Source organism: Agelaius phoeniceus, chromosome 3 (assembly GCF_051311805.1).
Source record: "Agelaius phoeniceus isolate bAgePho1 chromosome 3, bAgePho1.hap1, whole genome shotgun sequence".
Taxonomy (NCBI): domain Eukaryota; kingdom Metazoa; phylum Chordata; class Aves; order Passeriformes; family Icteridae; genus Agelaius; species Agelaius phoeniceus.
Genome location: NC_135267.1, coordinates 108451027 through 108473047, shown reverse-complemented (window position 1 = coordinate 108473047; position 22021 = coordinate 108451027). Strand labels below are relative to the sequence as shown.

Genomic DNA, 22021 nt, shown 5'->3' with positions numbered 1-22021 from the left:
GTAATCATACTGATGACATTAAGGTCCTTATTGTATAGCACAGAAACTAATTAATGAGAAAATGAAAAATATAGGCCTTGATCTGCATTCTGCACACAAGTAGATATGCTGGCTTCACTGAAACCCATGAAATGTGAGAAGAAAGCACATGTACATCCACATAGGCACTTGAGATCATACAGCCTGCAACCATTTTCAAACTGTTCCAGTGGTAAAATAATATCAGACATAAACCAAGAAGCACATACACACAAAGGCCATTATTGCAGAACTACAAACACATTAAAGTGAATCATTAATGTGGTGGCCTGAGGTTGCTGAACATTTTCAGTTTTCATTTTAATTTCTTTTAATTAAATTATGATTTAGGTCAGTTTTAATCATTACTTGTATATAACCCCTTTGGGGTAAATTTTAAGAAGGGTTAGTAACGAGTTATCTGCAGTAATTGTTTAATGGAGTTATGAGACTCTTCCCTCTGTGCTGCTTCAACAAATTACCATGCTGCAGATGCAGCCCTGAACAGGCTACTGTGAGTGCACCCAGTCCAGTGAAGCTGTCAGTCCAATAAATAATAGTGTTTCATTTCCATGCAGCATTTTGTCCAGGAGTGTGGGAAGAGAATGAGAAAACTGCAGCTTGAGTGGCTTATCTCAGAGGTTAAAAATAAAACTATTGTATTTAATGTCCTGAGAAATACAAGAAGTGGTGAAGTCACTCTGCCTAACTCTCCATGGTTTCACATTGTGCAACAGAGGTGCTGGGCAAGGGACATGGAGCATTTCATTGCCAAAGATGCTGAGCATTGCTATTCCTGTGATGCTTCAAACCAAATGAAGGGAGACATCTCCTGGAGGTTTGAGCTGACCAACACAACCAGAATATGATGGATATCACACCCTGGGTGTCACAGGCAGTCTGTGCAGAGGACAAAGACAATACTGGCATTTTGATGCAGAAAAACCCCACACACTGTGCTCACTTGGCTTTTCACTGGGTCTAACTCTCCATTGACTCAGATTGTGCAAGACACAATCTGTGTATTGCAGCATTACAAGGTGCTGCACAGTATTACCACTGTGCTTGTAGTGTATAAAAGGGGACAGAAATTGCTCCTGTGGGTTGATGCAGAGTTCAGAGCACTATAAAGAAGCCCTGGCTCCTGGCCCTACAAATAGTCCTATCCAAGAGAAACAAAATGACCCCATGAGGGCAAGTGCAAAATAAACCCTCAAATTTTATCATGACTATATAAATTTACCCTTTGTTCATACTTTTACAGTGTGCCTGACATCTGGGTAACTACATATACAAGGGACAGCCACATGGCTTCTTTTCCAAGCCACAGTCAAAATAAAGCTTGAGACCTATTTTGATTTTTCACAAATGGAAGAAACAGGCAGAGAAGCCAAAGAAAAGACTACATTCATAAAAAACCCTCACAAAATGCAAACGAAATCACGGACTACTTAGCATCAGCATTTTGGATTGAAGGGACCAGCCCCATCTCCTGAACTGGACCTGACAATCATGATGGTTTAATGTAATTCACATGATGCTTAAAAATGAGCAATGAATTCCTTGACAGATGAGCCCCCTGCAGGTGCCTAGGGCTGTGTCACTGGGTAGAATTCTGCTCTGACAACACTGAATTACTCACTGCAGTAACTTGGTTTTCTGCACCTTAGCTCATCTCAGAAGGAGGACCATCTACTCCAAAGCATTCAGCACAAAACCAGGAATTGCAAGTGTCTTTCTGGTGCTGTCACACAGACGTGCATTCAGTTGCTAAAAGAAACACAAATGGTAAATGGCCAACACCACAGGACTGCACATCACCTGTGGAGGCCAAAATGAGCTGTGTTTTCTGAGTTTTTCACAGCCACTGCATGGCAATTTAGTGGAACAGCAGAAGCCACTTCACCAATGAAAAGAATCTTCTAAGAAATGTTTGCTCAGAGAGAAAATACAACTGAAAATACAGATAACATCCTCTTTTACTCCTGGCTAAGTGCAAGGTGATCACCTAATATTCTGAAAGCTGTAATCAGTCAGGACAGATGGTGGACTTCAAAACAGAAGTGAAAAGAGAAGCTATCAACCACAGAGGATGGAGGTTAATAGCCACTTTTTAAATACAACCCATGTGCATTAAGGTGAAACGTCTCACAGATATGTTTGATACACATCCTTCCCAGGGAATTTCTTCTGTAGTACTTAATCTTCATTTAACATTTTTTTTAAAGGATTAGGTCTGCTGGCAAAAAGGAGACAGTCAATTCTAAGCTATCTTAATAAAAAGCAACACTTTTAAGGCTGAATAAATGACTGTGTTTTTTGAAGTATAATTATGTGTCTCAGTGTCCATTTTTAGTAGATTATGATTGGAGCAGAAATTTACTGAAGAATATGACTGCCCCATGGGACGCAAAGTACGGCTGCAACCACAATTTATCAAAGGATAAAAGAACCCCTTGCTATAAACTGCAGAACAAAAAGTCAAATTGAGATAATATTAATTAATACCTTAATGAGACAGACAATCAGGCCTGCACAGTGTTAGAAGACCCTTTAGAAGAGATGCTGAGAACATCTCTGTGTAAAGGCAAGAAAGAGCCATCTGTGTGCATCCCACCAGCTCCAGGGAGGATTGAGCCCACCTTGGAGGGAAGAAGCACAAGCCAGGTGCCATGGACTGTGGTGGGGGCATACACCAGGTCCCTCTCCATGAAACTAGAGAGTGAGCAGCACAGTGGCAAAATTCATGGCAAATAAAGGAGAAGCTGGAAGGGGAAGCCTTATGTTAATCTCAAAATTAGAAGATTAAGCCATAAACAGAGATTTATTTTCTGGTCCCAGGACATTTTGCCATTACACAAAAGCTTTTTTGGGAGAAGGGATGAGGATCCAGGGTATCTCCCTCTTGGTGTGGATCCTACTGAATGGCCATGACTTGCTGGACCAATGAGTTGTTGAGATTAAGATGCAGTTTTATTTTGCCTCATTTCTGCTGTGTACTTCAATCACCACTGAGACTGACATCTCTGATGGACAGAGCATCTGCCAGCTGGTGAGCCTGGATTTCTGACACAACATTCAGAAATGTGATGTTACCTTTGAAAGCCAAGAGGCCAATTTGTGGTGACCCCCATCAGGCAAAGGAATCAACACTATCAACTCTGTTAAAGGTGATTTGTGTTCGTTTTGAACTTTGTGGTTTGGCTTATTCATCAACCTGTTCTCCTTCCCACCAAGTGAATGGAAAGCAGACAAAGTTTGTCCTGGACAAATAACTCCAACAGACCTGCTCCTTCCACAAGTGATCCTGGGAGACCAACAGCCTATCAATCTATCAGGAGGAATCTGGCCATTCATCTGGGGAGCAGCTTGTGAGAGGAGCTGGAGCCAGACAACTTCCAGAGCTCCAGTTCTGTCTTCACTTCCCTTGAAGGAGGGCAAGAAAATGGCTTTTGCTGCATGGATTGATTATTTTTCTGCTGGAGGAAGAGAAAAAGCAGGCATTTGTGCTGCTGTTACTAGATGTGTTACTCATCTTTGATACAATCAATAGTGGTCTCACACAGACCATGGAGGGAATGGATGGGGAAGCTCTTTGGCAGGCTCTGCTTTATATCTGAGAAATCCTGCAAAGAAGGAAAGGACACACAGTTTTGCTTCTCCCTGTTCACTACATATGGGGGGACACATGGGGAGGTAGGTAGGAGACACAAGGAACATTTAAGATTTTTGTTTTGTTAGGCTTTTGTATAAATGGTTTGCCTTTGCTTGGTGACACTAAGTAGGATGAGAACAGGTGACTGTGGTATTTGTGCCAGCTCATGGCTGCTATGTTGTGACAAGTACTGCCATTTTGTCTATGTAACCACTTTAAGATTGTGTTATGAGGCTGCTGAAGTAAGACATGCATATGTTTTGTTTAGTACCAAACATATTTTGTTCACCTGACACTTTACAATCACTCAATCCGTGGATGCACCTGACTGAGGGAAAGGCAAAATTATCCCTGGCTGCTTTTACTCTCCCAGGATGTAGGAAAAAAGCAGGGAAAAAAAAAAGAACAGAAAAGAAGAAAATTATTTGGCATGTTTGCACATGTCAAACCTGAAATACTGCAGGGAACCTGTGAGTAAAAGAGGTTTCCTAGTCTATCCATTTTCACAGACAATACCTCTGCAGTGAAAATCTATGGAATACAACCACTGACATAAGAATCTGCTGTGCAGTTCTCACTTACTTTTCTCTACCAACAGTGCAGAAAACAATATATTTAATAGCATAATAACAGCTACCATTAATACTTTAGTGGTTTAGTATAAAATTGCTTTCATTAGCATGTCAAGTGTTTATTTTAGCTAACTGCAAAACAAGCTCCTTACATACAGCCACTCACTCACCTTTCCTTGATTGCAAAGAGAGTGATAACAAAGGAACTTACTTTCCCCAATATTCTGTGGAGGTTTTAACATGCTCTGAAATGATATTGCTCCATTACCTCCAGCCAAGGAACCAGCCTGGTGAGCTGGAGAAAAATATCACAGCAGAAATATTGCTGAACTCAGTGGAACAGCTTCCAGAGACTGCCACAAGGGCAGACACAAGGCTGCTATCATCACAAGTTGTACTCCCATCTTCAATCTAAAATGACACTCACACCCAAGCAGGGGAAAATACATTGGGTTGTTCCCATGTCTCAGTGTATATTTGTTAAATATTTTATAGCTGGTCATGTTACCAAAGGGAAGACAAAAGAAAAACCTATGTTAAATTTGGACATGCTTTTAATGATAAAAGATAGGGGTTGGGCTTTTAATTTGTTTTGTGGGGATTTGTTTTTTATATTTCTTTACTTTTTTGTGTGTGATTCCTTTCCCTTTCCTTTCCTTTCCTTTCCTTTCCTTTCCTTTCCTTTCCTTTCCTTTCCTTTCCTTTCCTTTCCTTTCCTTTCCTTTCCTTTCCTTTCCTTTCCTTTCCTTTCCTTTCCTTTCCTTTCCTTTCCTTTCCTTTCCTTTCCTTTCCTTTCCTTTCCTTTCCTTTCCTTTCCTTTCCTTTCCCTTCCCTTCCCTTTTTATTTTTTTTTAACTTGGGGTACTTAAAGTGAATTATCTCAAAGTTTAAACACACCAAACCACAAAGCACTTCACTTTTACCCTAAGGGAAATTCAACCAAGTCGACCTCGGGCAGACTTTGCCTTTGTTGTGTTTTATTCAAGACTGTTTCTATGCATTAGCTATTCAGTTTTTCTTTTAAAAAGAACAAAAAGCTAGCTTGTTGGAAGTGAAGACAAACCCCTACCTAAATAAAACTATTCAGACATGTAGCTGTGGTTCATGCCACATCTTCAGAACTTCCATAATCTTCAAGGCTCCCCATTAAAAGTTCTTTTAATTCATCAAAACCAACAGCTAATAATTAGACCAGGAGAAACTAAATCCTCTTCTCAGACAAATGTGTGCAAATCCCATTTACTGCAATGGAAATGGCTCACAGGTGTGTTACATTACACTCCAGCCACTTGGCAACATGACAGCAATTCAGTGTCTGGATCCCAACTTCTTGTCTCCTCTTCCAGAGGCACAGGTAATGCCAAAGAAATCTGATCCAGGTTTCTCCAGAGGCCCCTCAGCAAACACTTTAATCACCTATTCTTGTCTCCATCACAACAACTCTCAGGGCTAAATGTGAACTTTCAATCCTAAACATTACGGGTTTGCTTCCTGCCCAGCATATGGGGGCTCTGCCACCAGCTATATTAAATCCAGCAGCAGTGATTGTGTTTTAGAGACTTCAATTCTACACCAGCAAAATCTACTGTATGGCAGCAAATTCAAGGAATTCAGGAATTTTACAGCTCAGGAGTAATGCAATAATTCTATTGCCATACTGTTTACTTTGCCCTTCCTACACATTTATTCGTGCTTCACAAAGTGAACAGTAGGTCACTGGGAAAAATGAATAGGCACAGAGAAATAGGAACCTGTACCTAGGGAGCCACAGAAAAAGTAAAACAACATAAGTTTGTTTTTAAATGGAAGGAGAACCTTACAGTTTGACAATACTTTCTCTCTTCCTTTCATTTTGTTTTGGCTTTTTTTTTCCAAGATACTGATACAATGAAAAGTTTTAGCCTCACTCCATGTAAGAATATATCATAAAACAACTGTTGCTCTGCCTGTTTAGGAACACTGAAGGTGTCACCACGATCCCAACCGTGGGTCAGCCTGAATAGAAATGGACATGTGGTTTGTCATCGCTGAATTCCCTAATTGAAACATAAAATTGGTATTTTAATTTAAACTAGGTTCAGTGCAGCATGAAAGGAAAGACACTCAGGTGTGATGAAATTTCTTGGGTCCCTCCAATAGCTGTCCCTTCCAGGTGATGACAGCTATTGCTTTAATGACTTGCCCATAACAAGCAGTCACAATGTTGGTGACAGCACGTTACTAGCAGTTACTTAAAATGATAGATGTTAACACTTTTCTGCTCTTTGTGACTCACACCATGCCCTAGACAGAGTACTTCAGGAGCTGAAGGCACAGCACTAAGTCAAAATGCTGAAGATTGTGGAGCCACTGAGATGCTAAATTAGATAGGTCATTTGAGGAATATTGGGTCAAAAAGAATCCGTGATAAGGAAGTGTCATGGATTAAAGATTAAGGATTCATCCTTTTATCTATTTCACAGAAGAGGAATTTCTTCAGGATTGGGGTGTTTTGCTCTTCCACATATCTGAAAGCAGTGAAAATAAGCCTTTGATGTTAACATCTTATAAACAACTCTTCCAATGAGATAGAGATTAGGAAAATACACTCTGATCCAGTTTTAGAGCAACACAGACCACGTTTATGTTCGTACACAGGGACAAGCTTCCCTGAGCAGACTCGAGTGGAGGAAAATATCCTCAGAGGAATAACATTATAAGCATAATGCTAATCAGCTGTGACTCCTAACTGCAGAGGGATGTACTACACTGTGTAAGGTCTAGAAACATAAACACTGTAAAAAGGAAAACAGCAAAAATCTCTTGTAGAAAAAGAAAGCGAGGATTATATCACTCTGTGTTTCACAGCAGGTACCTGACCAACTTTACCAACCAGACCATGGCCCAAGCCCCTCACAACATGGATTGCACTTGGGATTTTTAATTACATGAAGTCAGAACTGGTTAGAGATAAAACGGCAGCACTTTATTAAGATGTATCAGCAATAATCGGTAGCCCATCACATAAAAATAGGGTTTGTAATTGTGAATCTACCTTAGGATGAAATATACTTCAGAAGATTTATAATCCCTTTATCCAGGCCAAAAAGAACTCTCCGAGTGTATGCTAAGAGCATTCTTAACTGAAAGTTTTTCAGTTTTTTCCCAAGAATTCAAAACAAACTTTTCCTCAAAATGTGAATTGATTAATAGCCCTGAGAAGCTGTTAGAGCACCTACCTTCAGCATCATCCTGCAGGCCCTCAGGCTGCTCTTCTTTGCTCTTTGTGGGAGATGGAGGCTGGCCTTCTATAAACAGAAAAATTATAAATTACATTCATTATTTGGAAATGGTTTCATTGTATCAGATATTACCATGTGTGATTCCACAATTGTGTATTTTATCTTAGCACTCCATTCAGAACTCAATGCTTATCTTTCTGCTATTTAAATTAATTATTGCATCATTTCTTATGAAATTTATAATATGGATGTGGATTTCAAGCTGGACTGGACTTTCTCTGACTTTCACAGGACAGAACTGAAGAAAGCTCATACTGAAATGACATACTGCTTCACAAGCACTACAGAAACAATAATCATAACCCCCAACCAAATAATGTTTTAATTTGTAGTTGTAAACATAATATTTATTATACTGCATTATGGAACTTTGGATAAATAATCTGAACTAAATAATCTTTTTTCTCAGCTCAATTCTCCATTCACTGTTTTAACACAACAACAAGTGAATATAGACCGAAATTAATAATTAAATGAAAGGTAGGGAAATAAATTTCACAGACTGCACAAATTCACAAATTTAAAAAATTTCCTTAAATTCACAGACAATGAAGTTAAGGAAATGAAAGCTTTACAAGATAGAAAAGTTTGGGTTGAAAAAAATCCATTCCAGCCTTTCAGACAGTGGGCAATATCAAGCTGGAGGAAAGGGAGTAAAAGAAGTGATGGAGGCCAACTAAATGTGACATCTCCCTTACTTATATGGACTGGAGCACAGAGTGTTTAATATCAGCTGGTTAAACTTTAAATATTATGAACTTTTTCCACAATATTTTCAAAATATCCTGCCAACATAAATGATGGCATTACTGTTTGTTTGCTATGACACACCTCAAGGCACAAACTGGTAGCAGAGAAAGCCTGTTAATAAAAAGGGAGGCCAAGCTGGAAATTAAGCATAAAAGGTATTCATAAATTAAGACATTTAATGCAAGCAGGTTCCCTAATTAAAACATTCTTTAAACATTGTTGCTTTACCACGAAAGCAGTGACTGACAGACAATTAAAACTCAATTCATTGAGCCTACTGAATGCATTCAACCGTGATGGGAAAATGACTTTCTGTCATTTGACTTTCTGTCAACCCTCCTGATTCCTTGTGGCTAACTGAGGGCTTGGTTGCAGGAGAAGCCTAAAGAAAACATACTTTTGTGTGTGCTGGAAATAAACCTTGACCACTCCTAAGCAGGAAATTTAGGAAGACGTACGACCTCACGTTATTCACCCTTATTGCTGTTGCCATTAGAAAATAAGAATCATGGTGTTACTTCAAACTGATTAGCTAATTACCAACTGGGAACAAAACTGTCTACACATGGTTTATAAATTGCTTAAGTGTTTGAAAAGCTCCCAGGTCTCTCCTGCTGTCACATATATGCCACACAATCATCTACTCTTTATGTTGCTGGAGTTTTAAACAGCTCTTAACAATCAGATGCCCAGCTCTCATGAAGGACTTGGATTCTCCCCTTTTATCTTCTACCCTTCCACAGTTATATCATATATCTAGAACCAAAATGCTGAAAATCTCAAAACAGAAGGTATGAAAGCAGTTGGGACGTGAAAAAGGAACTTGCAGACTCAAGGATTAGCTGGACTCAATGATCCTTGTGGGTCCCTTCAATTCAGGATATTTTATAACTCTAAGGATATTGTGTTCATTCAAAAGACAAAATGGGAGTCAATCATTGGCTTTGCATGGAGCCCAGGGAACACACAGAAATATTCTCTGCCAACCATACTTTTGCCCAAAAAACCCAGAAGGGCCATGGATTGGGAAGGTGGCAGGACAGCTCAAAAGATCAGCAAAAATTCGAAAATTGAGATCTGTATGCGAGTAATTAAATTCTATCTCACTTTCTTAATTTTAATAAAGAGCATTTATCTTTAGGACAATCTTGCCAATTTAAGTGGTCAAAATACTGCTTCAAAAGCTTTTACCTCTGTTTTCTGGCTGCTATATCCCTGCCTCTCCCCATGTGGCACTCCTTTCTGACCTTAAATTTGAAGTCTGACCTAAACTCCTTATGTTTTCATAAAGAGAGCAGGAGGTTCCTGCACAGTCACTGGACCATGATGGAATCAGGGTCACAGAGACCTTGAAGGAAGTTTGGAGGGAGAGGCAGAGGAGTACAGGGAGCTACTCTGCACATGAAAGGAGATGCACTGCTCAGAAATCCATATGGAACAGGAGATGTTCACTGAGGACCTCCAGATGAGGGAGGGGAAGTATCAGAAGGTGCTGTGGTGGAAGTCTGTTACCAAAAAACTGGCCAAGATTAACTGGAAGAAGCTTCCTTGCAAAAACTAGCAGGAATCTCCTGAATGGAAGCTTTTGTCCTCACGGGAGTTATCTGATCCTCTGTCCTCTCCTTTTTTTGTTCCTCTGGTTTCTTCCCCTTGTACCTATTCATCATTTCCATTTCATGTCATCCACAAACCCTCAATGGTGACACTTGTTTTAAACAGTAAACCATGAGGACCAGGAAAAAATCCTCTGAACCATTGTCTGACCAAGCTCAGTGTATTTAAGAGTTTGTGGAAGAGTTTTGCTACTGTTTTCATTGCAAACATATCACTGCCATTATTCAGAATGGCAAATCACTCAATAATTGCTCTATTCATACTTTTTTTACAGACAAAGAGACTGAAGAATTGTTATTATTTCCCCTTCATGTTCAAACTAGCTATTGATAAGAAGGAATGAAATATTGCCCAGAGGCTCATAAGGTGATGACATTAAAAAAGTAGTCTTAGCTGGTCTTACTATGCACTATTTATTATCAGGGATGGTTCACCCTAATTTTGTGTAAAAACCAGAGATGACTGTGGTAACATTGGCAATAATGATTAGCATTGCTTATCTTGACTAAGGCAATTAATTTCTAGAATTTTTTCAGTTTGGCTTATACTTCCCAGAAGTGATATATTTTAGTATAAAATATTCTTTCCTCACCTCTCTCTTCACTCAGCTGAGGCCCTTCTTCATTAGCATCGCCTGTCAAAAAAAAAAATGAAAGAAAAAGGTTACTGGGAATACCAGCAAACATCTAAAATGAAACATTCCATGTTTCAAATTGCCCATATCTTAGTTTGCCTCCTCCTGTGTAACATTTTACAGCGAAATCTGGAGCTGGATGGGGAGAAATGTTTTGATACTGGTAACTACCAGATACAGGTAATGCAGGGAATAAAGACGGAGTAAAAGTCTGCATAATTTAGAAAATTCTGCAAATAAAGACAGGTATAATATAAAATTCCATTCTCTTTACTGTAGAGCTTTTGGTTTACTTGACAAGTTTCAGTTTGCTTGGTTTCCCTGGAACAGCTGGCTATGTTAAGATGAGAACTAGCTACCCTAATAGAAAACCACGTAAGGAAGTTACTAAATATTGGCCAGACAAGAAAATTGGTTTAAGAACAAAATGAATCTGTGAAGACCAAACTTGGGCTAGCTAGGAACAGATAATTTTTAACCTTTAGATGAGAGACAAGGAAAGATGATACCTTTTGCAAAAAGTTCCATTTTGGTAGCAAAGGAATTTCTTACAAGTTGTTTTGCTGAGTCAAAAAAATTATTAAGAGGTCTCAATAAAACCACCTTGGGAAGCACAACTTAAAATGGCCACAAAATGGATGACCAATCATGGGGTCTCCCACTTTTAGAAGTTTTGGTCCATTAGCATATTGGAACTGAGAGGAGTTATGGATTTGTCTTTACAAACAAGCAGTGGGTCTGCTGGTAGACAAAACTAGCACTGGGAGATAAAAGAAACAATGGGAAGGATTCCACTGATTGATGAATGGAAAAAGATATTTGCTTTTACAAATAAACTTTAGGTTTGCTGATAAATGAAATTAGACATTGAAAGATGAAAGAAACAACGGGGAAGAAAAACCCCTAAATTTCATAAGAATTAAAAATTAAAAGGGAGGGTTATACCTTAGAGGGAAATCTTTGGTATCAGGTGTATCAGGAAGTCTGAACCTCTCAAGGACCTTAGCCAAAGGGGAAAGAGAGAAGGGAAATGCAGCCAGGAAATTGGGATAAAAAGGGAGGCTGTGTCCTCCAAAAATTTGAGAGATCCCAGGGGAACGCCCCATGGCCTCTCCCTTTTTTCAAATAAAGTAAAAGGACTCCTCTGTCTCCTTTTTGAACATAAACCTCTGATGTTTGTGGATTAATTTTCCTAACAGAACTAATGTCCAATTACAGCTTTAGCCCATGAATTCCCATCCTTCTTGTTTTCTCTTGTTTATGTTCTTGGGCCTGAGCTCTGGATCAGCTGTCCTTGGGTCCCCAGCTAGAGAAGGAATTGCTTTGTCTACCTATTCTGTGAAGAGAGCTTACCATCCCCTAATATGAAGCCTGGACTTACACAGTAAGGCAGAACAGAATCTGAACAACATAAAGGCTAAAGCCAGAGGCATCAGCAGGAGCCAAAACCCCCCAGTGGTGGCGAATTCTGCCCAGAGTGACTGCAGCCTCTCTGCCCCTGGAGAGTGAGGGCTGAGAGGAGCTAGAGGCTGTGCCCAACCCCTTCCCCCGGCCCAAAACCTCTGGAAACTCTGGCCTTCCCAAGAGAAGACCCCTCAGGTGAGGGAGTAGCAGCCAGCTGCACCCCTCCTCTGTGGCTGCATCCTTTTCCTCTCCTACCTACCAGTCGTTATTGTTTCTTAGCAACAAATGGGAGAACATTTCCTAAGCGAGAAAGAAAACAAAAGGAAAAAATCCTAATCTCCAACATACAAGTTTAAGGAGCTTTGACAAGTAATTATTAAGATAAGAAAATGAAAAATATTGGTAAAGCCCATGGGAATTCTGTCATTGGCTTCAACAGAGCTAGGATTTTCAAATGGAGTTCTGCTATTCTTCAACAAACTGCTCAGAAAATATTTGGCAACATAGAGATTATTAATTATTCAGTTTCCAATAACATGTTCTTTCCATGGAAGCATTTATAATGAAACCAGCATGATAAGGTTTCAAATTAATCTAAGATATGAGACTAAATCAGCAGAATCTTAACATACATATATCACCTGGTCTTCTGTGGAAGTTCTTAATTATAGTTCTGTAAGTGACTTGGAATATGAAATTCCCAAAGCAACAGAATAGTTTCTAAGCTAGTGATAATGGACACAGACAAGAAATCTGATGTTATTAAAAAGCAGGGAAGTCATTATGCAATATAATTATGAAGAGGCAAAGACTGCTTTTGTGAACTAATTTTGAATTAAAGGCTGGGGGTTTTTTTGGGAAAAAGTACCAAAGGCTTGCTGAAAGGCAATGAAGTCTCTGCATCATTTCTGAAAATGGAAGCTGGGCTCTCAATCACTTGGTGATATGATCTCTGAGTCACTGTGATGCCTTTGAAAAATCTACCCCAATCTAGGTATGAATCTGAGTTTCACTTTGGCACACAGCAATCCCCAGCCACTTCATGTGTCTCTAATTATTACTCTCACACTATTAATCCATCTGGTGGAAGCATTTCCCTGTTAAATATAAAATATTCTCCTTCACTGGCCTTGGTGTGGCTGGCTGAAGTGATAAACACCATTTTTAGCTGACAGAGCTCTATGCCAATACCAATTATTTGAGATAAAAACCAGTGGTTTAGAAGTCTATATCCAAAATGCATTACTTACCCCCTGAAAAGAATGATATTAAGGGCAGTTTCTTGGTTACTGGTTCTGAATAAGTAAAAATATTTTTTACTGAAGCTCTATGTGTCTAATAAAGAGCAAAATCAGTGCCAATATTACCATAAATTAGATTTGTCATACATAGTTTTGTTTTTCTTTTTTCTTTTTAATTTTTTTAAAAAAATTCCTATACAATTTCTTATCCCATCTAGAGGAAGCCTTTGAAAGATTTGTTTTGGTTTGAAATATGCACCACAGACAGTCAATCCCAAAGAAAAATTGGATAAAACCACAGGAGAACCTTAGAGTGAATCTTTGACAGCAGCAAACATTTCCTTAAGTACATACTGTCAATATTTCTTGTCCAAACTCCCCCACTGGAAAGACCAGAGGTGAGATCCTCTCTACCTCTCACCCTCACTTGAGAGCTGTAGAAAAATAATTGACCAGCAAAACATGCTCCAGTGTGTGTGCACCTCTACCCACACTTGGTTACTCCTCTGGCCAGAGAAGCAGAACAATGACCTTTCTCATCTCTCCCCCATTAAAGCCCAGGATTTTAGGAAGTTCTACCAAAGTGACTTTGCTAGAAAAGGAATGACTGACCTTGCAGTCTGGAGTGAGAGGAAAACTGACAGTGACTACCAGAAAGGGTCAGCTCATCCCCAGGAAAAGTCACAGCAGTATTTAGAAGGCTTAGGAGACAAGAAAACCTTCTAATCCAAAATGTGTGCACAATTTTCCAGTTTATAAATTCAGGTACAGTACATAAAGGTATTAAATGGGTGATGTGTGGGAGAAGTTTCCACTCAAGTATAAAATAATTTACAGCTGGAAGTCAACCTATGATTGAAAGTCTCCCTCTAACTCCCAGGCTATCCAGGTAACTGTATCTCTAAAGATCAGAGAGCTTTACATTTGGGAGCAAGGTGCTCAAAGCAGAAGCTTTTGTGTGAGCCACAGGCTCCCTGCTGGGGTCATACACTGAGTGATACCTGTGGCTCTTCCATTGCCCTCTCCCTTGTTATCTGCAGAGCTCTGGGAATTGGAATAATTGCACCATATCTGTTCTTACTGACACAGGAGAAGGGGATGCCTTCTGTCAGATCCTTTTGTTTTGCTTTTTGCCTTGCTGGCCAGGCTGTTTCCCTGTCTCCCTAGTCGTGGCATACAAGCAAACACAAGCCAGATGGCTAAAATCATCAATCTGTGTTAAGATTTATGTTAGGAACAGAGAGGTGAAAGGCTCTAAATACCACCACTAATCCCCAAAGCCATTAAACCACCTCCTCCTTGTTGCTTCATTTGCATTCTCCTTCATGTTAACGTGCAGAAAGCCAGCACTGTACAAACACTGCACATTGAGAAAAAACCCTTACATGAGAACAAAATCTGTGCTGCAGGAGGCTGCTGCTTCATCTGCCTTCAGCTCCTGCATCCCTGCTGGCACTCCCCAACACCATTGCATGCTGCTGGCCCCTCCCTGCCTCCCTCTAATCTCTCCTCAGCTGCCTAATTGCATCCTTCAGGATTTTAGTTTTTACTGAGCATTTTCTGCAGTTTCCTGATTTCCAGATGTCTCCCCATTTCTTGTCAACCTGCATGTCTCAGTGTGCTCTTCCTTGCAACCGTGGCTCCATGTCCTGACCACAGCCAGGGGAGAACTGGGAGGGCACTGTGGGAATGGATAAAAACCCCCTCTGCAGCTTGCATGAACATTCCCCTCTGCCAAAGAGAGCAATGAGATGGGCAGAGCTGTGCAGGAGGCTGAAATGACAAGTTGGTGATCATAGAGTTGATGTCTTAAAATAAAAGCTCAAACCAAGGGAAACCCCCCCAAAATTTCAGCACTGAAAGCTTCAGCCATCCTTTTGAGCTTATCTGCAATGTAAAAACAGGGGTCTGGTTCTAAGTGTTTCTACTCTCAAGCATTTCCCTAGCAAGTATTCCAGGATCTGCTGCACTGTTTCCATTGGGATTACAGAGGAGGAGCAGTGCAGCAGTCTCACACCTTGGAGGAAAACGGATCCCATTTCAGGTCAGTCTTGAAAAACGTTTTGTGTCCAGTCTCAGAGCAGCCAGCAGTGCAGGCAAGGGTACCCACCTGAGGCAAACCCTCTAAACCATGATAATATCAGGTTTCCAGCAGCTGAAAAGACCAAGCAGGTTCTCACTGTCCATATTTCTCTCTCCCACACCTCTCTTGCCAAAATTTTATCCCCAAGCTTCAACCACCTGGCTCCACGATTACCTTCACAGCCTTAGGGAGATTTATAATTGTATTTCATTTAATCTATTTAAAATACCTAGTAACTGAAAAATCACTTATTTTGGTGGCTTGCAAGCACTGCTGATCCCCAAAAGGAGCTTCACGACAGTGTACAGGCTTTATGTCCACCTCAGCATAAGGGTTGTTGTAGCACAGGAGCCACACAGGAAGGTTTCTTGAGGCCCAAGCATACACATGAGGCTTGCAATAACCTCAAGTTATTTTACTTGTTTTGATTCCTCCAACTCAGCTCTCCACTGGGGAAATGTGACAGAAAATAGCACAAAAAAAAGGACGGTATTTTCTTTGAGGAAAAGCAGGTTTGGAAATCTCTGAGATCAACTAAAGCAGGCCTGACTCTTTTTTCCTCTCCTAGTAAAAAGTTATATTTTATATAAAACCTTTCCTCATCCTCAGTGCTCCTAAGATGAAGGGGAAAAAAAAAAGAAAAAGATAAAACAAATAGATCTTTAACAAAAAAAAGGGCATTCTTCTGCTTTGGAAGTAAAAATAGGACTTCTTCTGGTCCTACTTCTATGCAATCTTGCATACAGAGCATACTACATAAACCTCCACCTGATACTGAGCAAGTTTCATTAAATTTTTGTTGTGTAATTGTAAAGAAACTTCCACTGATGCACTCTGTACATCCTGGCCACACTGCAAGCAGTTTCCTTCCTGTGTTGCTTAGTTACACCAGTCTCACCACACTGGAGCCTCACAGAATGTAGAATGTGTTTGCAGTTTTTGAAGCCGTATCAAATAGAAATTCTCACTACCAATCTCCTGAAGAGTCAGGCACTGTGGCTTTTTTGTCATCACATCAGTGACCTCTTTTATGAACTGTATCACCTGATCTGCTGTAAAACACATACCAAACAAACCATATGAACCTCAGCTGCATACAAAGAATGTGCAGAAACTGCTATTCCCACAGTGAGGGAACTGGACAACCTTAGTCCAGTGAAGGAAATGGCTCTCACACCAGGATCAGATTTGGCCTTCTGTTTTCCAGTTGCTCCTACCTTACATAAAAGGAACAAGGCACTCCCTGGGGAAACAGGTATCAGGTTTCAAAGAAAAAAAAATCAAAAACCAACATATTCAGTATTTCCTCTCTGGCCTAAAATACTGAAAATAACAAAATTTTGTTCACACAAGTCTAAATTGGGTGTTAATCTACTAGTCACACAAAAAATGGCATGTTTTGCATATGGTCATACATTTGCAAATACAAGCTTCTAACAAAATCTCATCAGTAACCTGATTTTGGTTGCAGAGGCAACCAAATGAGACAACCCAAAATTTAACTGCTTCCTTGGAAATAAGGAGCAGTTGAGCACATGAAGTCATTTGGAGCCTGTGGCCAGAGAGGACAGGATATTTTTTTGATGATGACATAAAATGCATTTGGAATGCTCTAATGAGATGCCACAATACCCAACAGAGTAGGAAGAAAAGATCCCTGATCAGAGATGCATTCACAGCATGTATTGTACAGAAAAAGCTGCTTGCTCATTTTCTGGTGCAGGCATCCATGCTGCATCCAGGCTGAGTGCAGAAGAGAACAGCAACACACTCCTCTATCTCAGTCACACCTGAGCCCCAGCTTACACAGAGGCCATGAAGATTAACAGCTGTTGTTGCACCAGGCTTCTGTTGGTTGAGCTAATCCTTCTTTAAACTGTATTTAAGACCTACAGGCTCTGCAGCAACTTGTCTCAAGTACTCTTAGATCCTAACTGTATGTTGGGTAGAAAACTATTTCCTTTTGCTTGTTTTCTTCCAGATTCATCATTTCCTGGGACACCTTGCGTTCTTTGTGTTACGAGAGATGGTAAATATCTACTCCATATTCACCTTTCTAATTACCAGGCTCATCATCTTCCTGTGATCCTCCATGCTGTTGTCATGCACAGCATCCTGATCCTTGCATCTAAATGACCCCTGTGCCTTCAAGGGCATCTCCATCCACCTGCCACTTTGCTGTTTCAATGCAGCTCCTACCCAGGTGTCTCCCAGGAACTGGAAAGCTCATGGATTTGGAGTGAGTGGAGAAAAACATAGAAACAACCATTTTCCCAAACTTCTGGATGGATTGTAGGCTCTGTTGCCAGTCTCATAGCAGGAGACAAGAAAAATCCCTTCAAGATGCAAAGAAGCAAAGAAGACGAGGCTCCATTTAGCAAAGCAGAAGCTCCTGACAGCAGCACTTAAATAGGTTATGGTCCCATTGCTGATCCATGCCCTGCTCCAAGCTGTGACACTGCTGCCAGCAGGAATGAGGAGGTAAATGGTTTTCCAGACCATAGTGCAGACAGTATGACAAGCCTCTCTCAAACCACGTTTTTAGGTGACCAGTACTTGCAACACACAAAGTCTAGAACAATTGTCTTTCAGCAGCTGGCCAGAAAATAGTTCTCAAAAAATGAGATCATATCAGGAAGTTTTATGATGATTCAAAAGGAAGAGGGAAACTACCCATAAACTTTTTTTAGGTTCTGGAAACCCACTGCCATGATGGAAGGTGCTGGGAACCCCCTTTCTTGATCTGCATATCTCCTAAGATGCTGAAAACAGAATCTGAACCATCAACTATAAACTCTGTCCCTCAAGCATCACTCCCTGCACTACATTGAGAGAGGTGTTGGCAAAATGGGCAAAACAGACAACCCCAATGAGTGGTAGGACTGGCACAGTCTTTACCCTGGCAAATAAAGACAGAAAGTCATAGAAAAATGTTGGTTTACAGGTTTATGGACGCATTTAAGTGACCTTGAGATTTTCTGAGGTAAGTTGTTTTCAGACATGTTTCATAATGGACAAGCACTTTAAACATTGTGGTTATTTTAAACTTCTGGATTGAGAACATTTTTTACAGCAACTTATTTACACTGTAGGGTACTTGATCAAGGTCTGAAGGTGCTGTGGGAGGAACTAGAGCAAAGCCAGTATCCTATTTTAGTGCACAGGCTCTTCCAGCTTCCCCAGATGGGCAGTGCTTCCTTGGAATCCTCCACTGCTGAGGGCCAAGGAGCCACCAGGGGAAACAGTGGGGCTGTGCTTCTCCCCAGCTGCTTGGAATCAATTCCTTCAACAAGGGGCCTTGCAGGAGCCATCTGAGTATGACCTCTTCCAATATAAAGACAGTTCAAAAGGGTACAGAGAGCATTTTGCACCCACATGAAAACATCAGTGTGCCATAACTTCTCCAAACTGAACTGCTGTCTTCCACCCACCAAAACATCCTCACTCATCCCTGCCTCAACACAGGACTTGAAATCTGAGTGGAATGTTAAATGCTGGCATGGAACCCAGAGCAGGCTGGAAAAATACTGAGGGGTACCCTGCTATGCTTTCAATGGCTTGATACACAGCTCTGGAAAGGAAAGGGATGCATGGTCACAGCACAGTCACTATCTGAAAAGCCAAGCAGGATCTCCAAGGGACAAGACAAAAGTTTCACAAGGCAGAGAAATCAAAGTCCCCTAAGCAACCCAATACAACAGCTCCATCAGAAGGATGGGGTTAGGGAAGCAAGACAGCAAACAGCACCTTGCAAGCTTAGTGAGGGAAAGCAGTGAAGAAAGTAATAGGATGGTCTGACTGCTTCCAGTTTCACCCTGTGAGTTCATCAGCTGTGAAGACAACTTGGAAAACTTGCATGGAGACAGGAAAAGCAGCTGCAACCAAAGCCTTCAGGGTGGCCCTTATTGATCAGGAGAAGAAAGCCAAAGAGATGTCAAACTCCCCCAAATCTTACCCCCTAAGGGACATTTCTGTGGGGCCCCTTTGTACTCCAGCCTGAACCAGTCAGAAAACCAAAGCCTTGTGACTTATGAGGCAAATCACTGCCCAGGTGAAACCTCCCATAAAGGATATTGGGCACTTCCAGTTAACTGCTTGGCACCTCTCCACAGAGTAAAATAAAGCCCATGAAAAATATTTTGTGGAATACATTCAGGTGATGAATTATGGAAACGAATTGGCTCGTGAACGCTGCAAATGCAAATAGAGAGGCTAAATTTATCAGATGAATTATCCATTTGGTAGTGGATTACTTGCTAAGGGCTAACTTACAACTCCTTTGCTCATGCAGAGGAGTGCTCCAGCCCCAGTGCAGCCTGCCACAGTAAGCAGAGAGAGCGATGCCTCTCAACACCAGTACAGAAATTACAGCCCCTGCTTAGGAGTTGGCTCACGTATTAGTGCAGAGATTGGCCTTTTTAATACAAAGGCCTTCATTCAGCCATTTAGACAGTTTCCAATTTGATTCCAAGCCTGGGAGATCTCTTAACAATGAATTTCCCCTGCAATTGTAATATATTTGCACATTTTATGCGCAAGCGGGATGCTGTGCACCCTCCTGAAGTAATAGGAGAATTATTATAAGGCAGTAGCTCTCATCCATATGGTTTGGGTAGGGGAAACAGTGTTTTCATCAACCAGGATGAAAGCAGAAAATGCATTAAATATCATAGCCTGTAACAGAGGGAAGAAAAAGTTTTCTCAAGATGAAGCAATCTCTCTTTTTCCTAACACCAACTGATAACGGCTCAAAAAAGAAAAGAAAAACAAACAAAAAAAACCCCAACAATGACAAACTCCTAGGCTCAGCATCCTTTCATTAGCTCTAAAAGGACACAAGTCTAAAAGCATGCACCTTCCATCTGTAAACTGGCTTAATGAAAGGGCAAACATCCTTCCTTCAAAAATTTTTGCAATGTTTTAGTGAAGTGATTTTGTTACTCTGTTTAAAGTGTCAAGAAGTAAAATAACCTTGGATGCTGCAGCTTCACAGGACATCCCTTTTATAGCACTATTTCTATCTAAAAAACATTTTCAGAAAAAAATGTTTCTCCTCTCCAATCCACTGGTAACAGGTGGTAGATTTAGAAATACTTTAAGCATTACAATTGAAGATAAACCATTTATAATATATGACAGCCACCATGAAAAGTAAGCATTTGCCAAAGGTCCTTACAAGATTATCTGTCTGACATATTAAGTAGCTTTGTGTACACAGAATACAGGAAGAAAAGAAAAAAGGTACCTTTGCTCCAGCTGGCAACTGTTTACAAATGCTCTTAATTTTCCTCCTATGCATGGAATCCTAGAAGTATGTATCATTCCAAGGTAAATGTTGGCAAATCCAGCTTTTCAAGGGGGATTCAATTTTCTGGTAAGTCTTATAAATATGTTTAGTTAGCAAGGAAAGCAATGCCTGGTGTCTGGGCTCCAAAGAGTTCTATTAGAAGAAACAATGCGTTCCAAAAGAAAAAATGATCTAAGTAGCAGTTCCTTTCCCAGAAAACTCACTCATCCTACTAATAGCAATGAATCCAGCAATGTAAGAACTACACATTTGAGCCAGAACTGCAGGCAAAGATATTTTATTTGCCTGAAAGACATTCTCTCAGTTTAACTAGAGAGAATGTTCCAACACAGGTGGAAGGCAGAATAACTGGGCTATGTCATTGCACAAAGAGATAGGATTCAATTAATAAAAAGAAAAAAAACCCATCACTGTGGCAATGTTTAATATATTAAAACAATGATCCATCTTAAGCAAACAAAGTTGTTCTTTCTACTGCTTTTTTCTTCCTAGAATATACAAAATCTTCTCAGCAAAACCTCAGAGGATCAATAGAAAATTCTGCCTTGACAAGGACCCTTTACTTAACCAAACCAGGACTTTTCTGGACAACATTGACATGGGAACCTATGTCTGAATCAAAGGTAAGTGGTGCTCTGCTCCCTCTTGGAGCATGCTGGCTCTGGATTGGGTTGTGTAATCACTGAGATTGAATCGGAAATGCTGAGACAGTTACAATTGCTCAGTTACTGCACAACTTTCCTGCACTGCTAAGACAAGACAAGACATTGCTTCGAAGTCTATCTCTTCCCCCTATATATTTAAAGTTTGAAAATGACAAGACTCTTGGCAGTTGTCTTGATATCAATATTATTACTTGACTAATTTCTTCGGCATTCCACTTGCAAAATAGGCCTAATGATATGTTCAACTAATGGAACAATTTCCCTATATCTATATTCCACTTACTCTAATGCACTGAGGTGTAATTCTAGCTTCATTTCATTACCACTTTCATTACCTAGCTCAAGCACTTGCATGTCTTTTTGGATTTATTAATGCAGTGGGTTTAAAGTAATAACTATTTATGTATATAACTCTATGAATATATTCTTCTTTCTAAGCATTTTTGTCTGCATCTATTAAAGTAGATATATTTCACAATGTTTCTAAATGCAAGATGCACTTTTAAAATGCCTTGATGTTTCTTCTCTAAGCTTGAATAAATACTTCAGTGTTATTCTCCCCTGTGAGTGTTTAGATAGTGTCCTATCAATTCAAATTTAGGGCAAGTCTATCCTTAAATACCTTAATTTCACTAAATTAATAGATTTCCTTTAAACCAAAACAAAACCACCAGTTTCATGAATTTCTTCCAAAGTCAAAATATCAGGAATTTACTGCCAAAGGTAGAGGCAGTTGCTAACTCCTTGACACAGAACCATGTTAGCTAAGTCTTCTGTGCAGGAAACCAGTCCTGCA

General features: G+C 40.2%; 1 protein-coding gene across 4 annotated transcripts in view; it reads right to left on the bottom strand.

Moving 5' to 3' along the window:
- The window catches only part of MACROD2 (mono-ADP ribosylhydrolase 2), an 851553-nt gene that overhangs the window by 55786 nt on the left and 773746 nt on the right, over positions 1-22021 (bottom strand). For all 4 annotated transcript variants that reach the window (XM_077176111.1, XM_077176112.1, XM_054629913.2 and 1 more), the window contains 2 exons: positions 10483-10524; positions 7464-7532 (listed from right to left, as the gene is read on the bottom strand). In XM_077176111.1, the coding sequence (XP_077032226.1) occupies positions 7464-7532; positions 10483-10524 (111 nt within the window). The remainder of the gene's footprint in view (positions 1-7463; positions 7533-10482; positions 10525-22021) is intronic.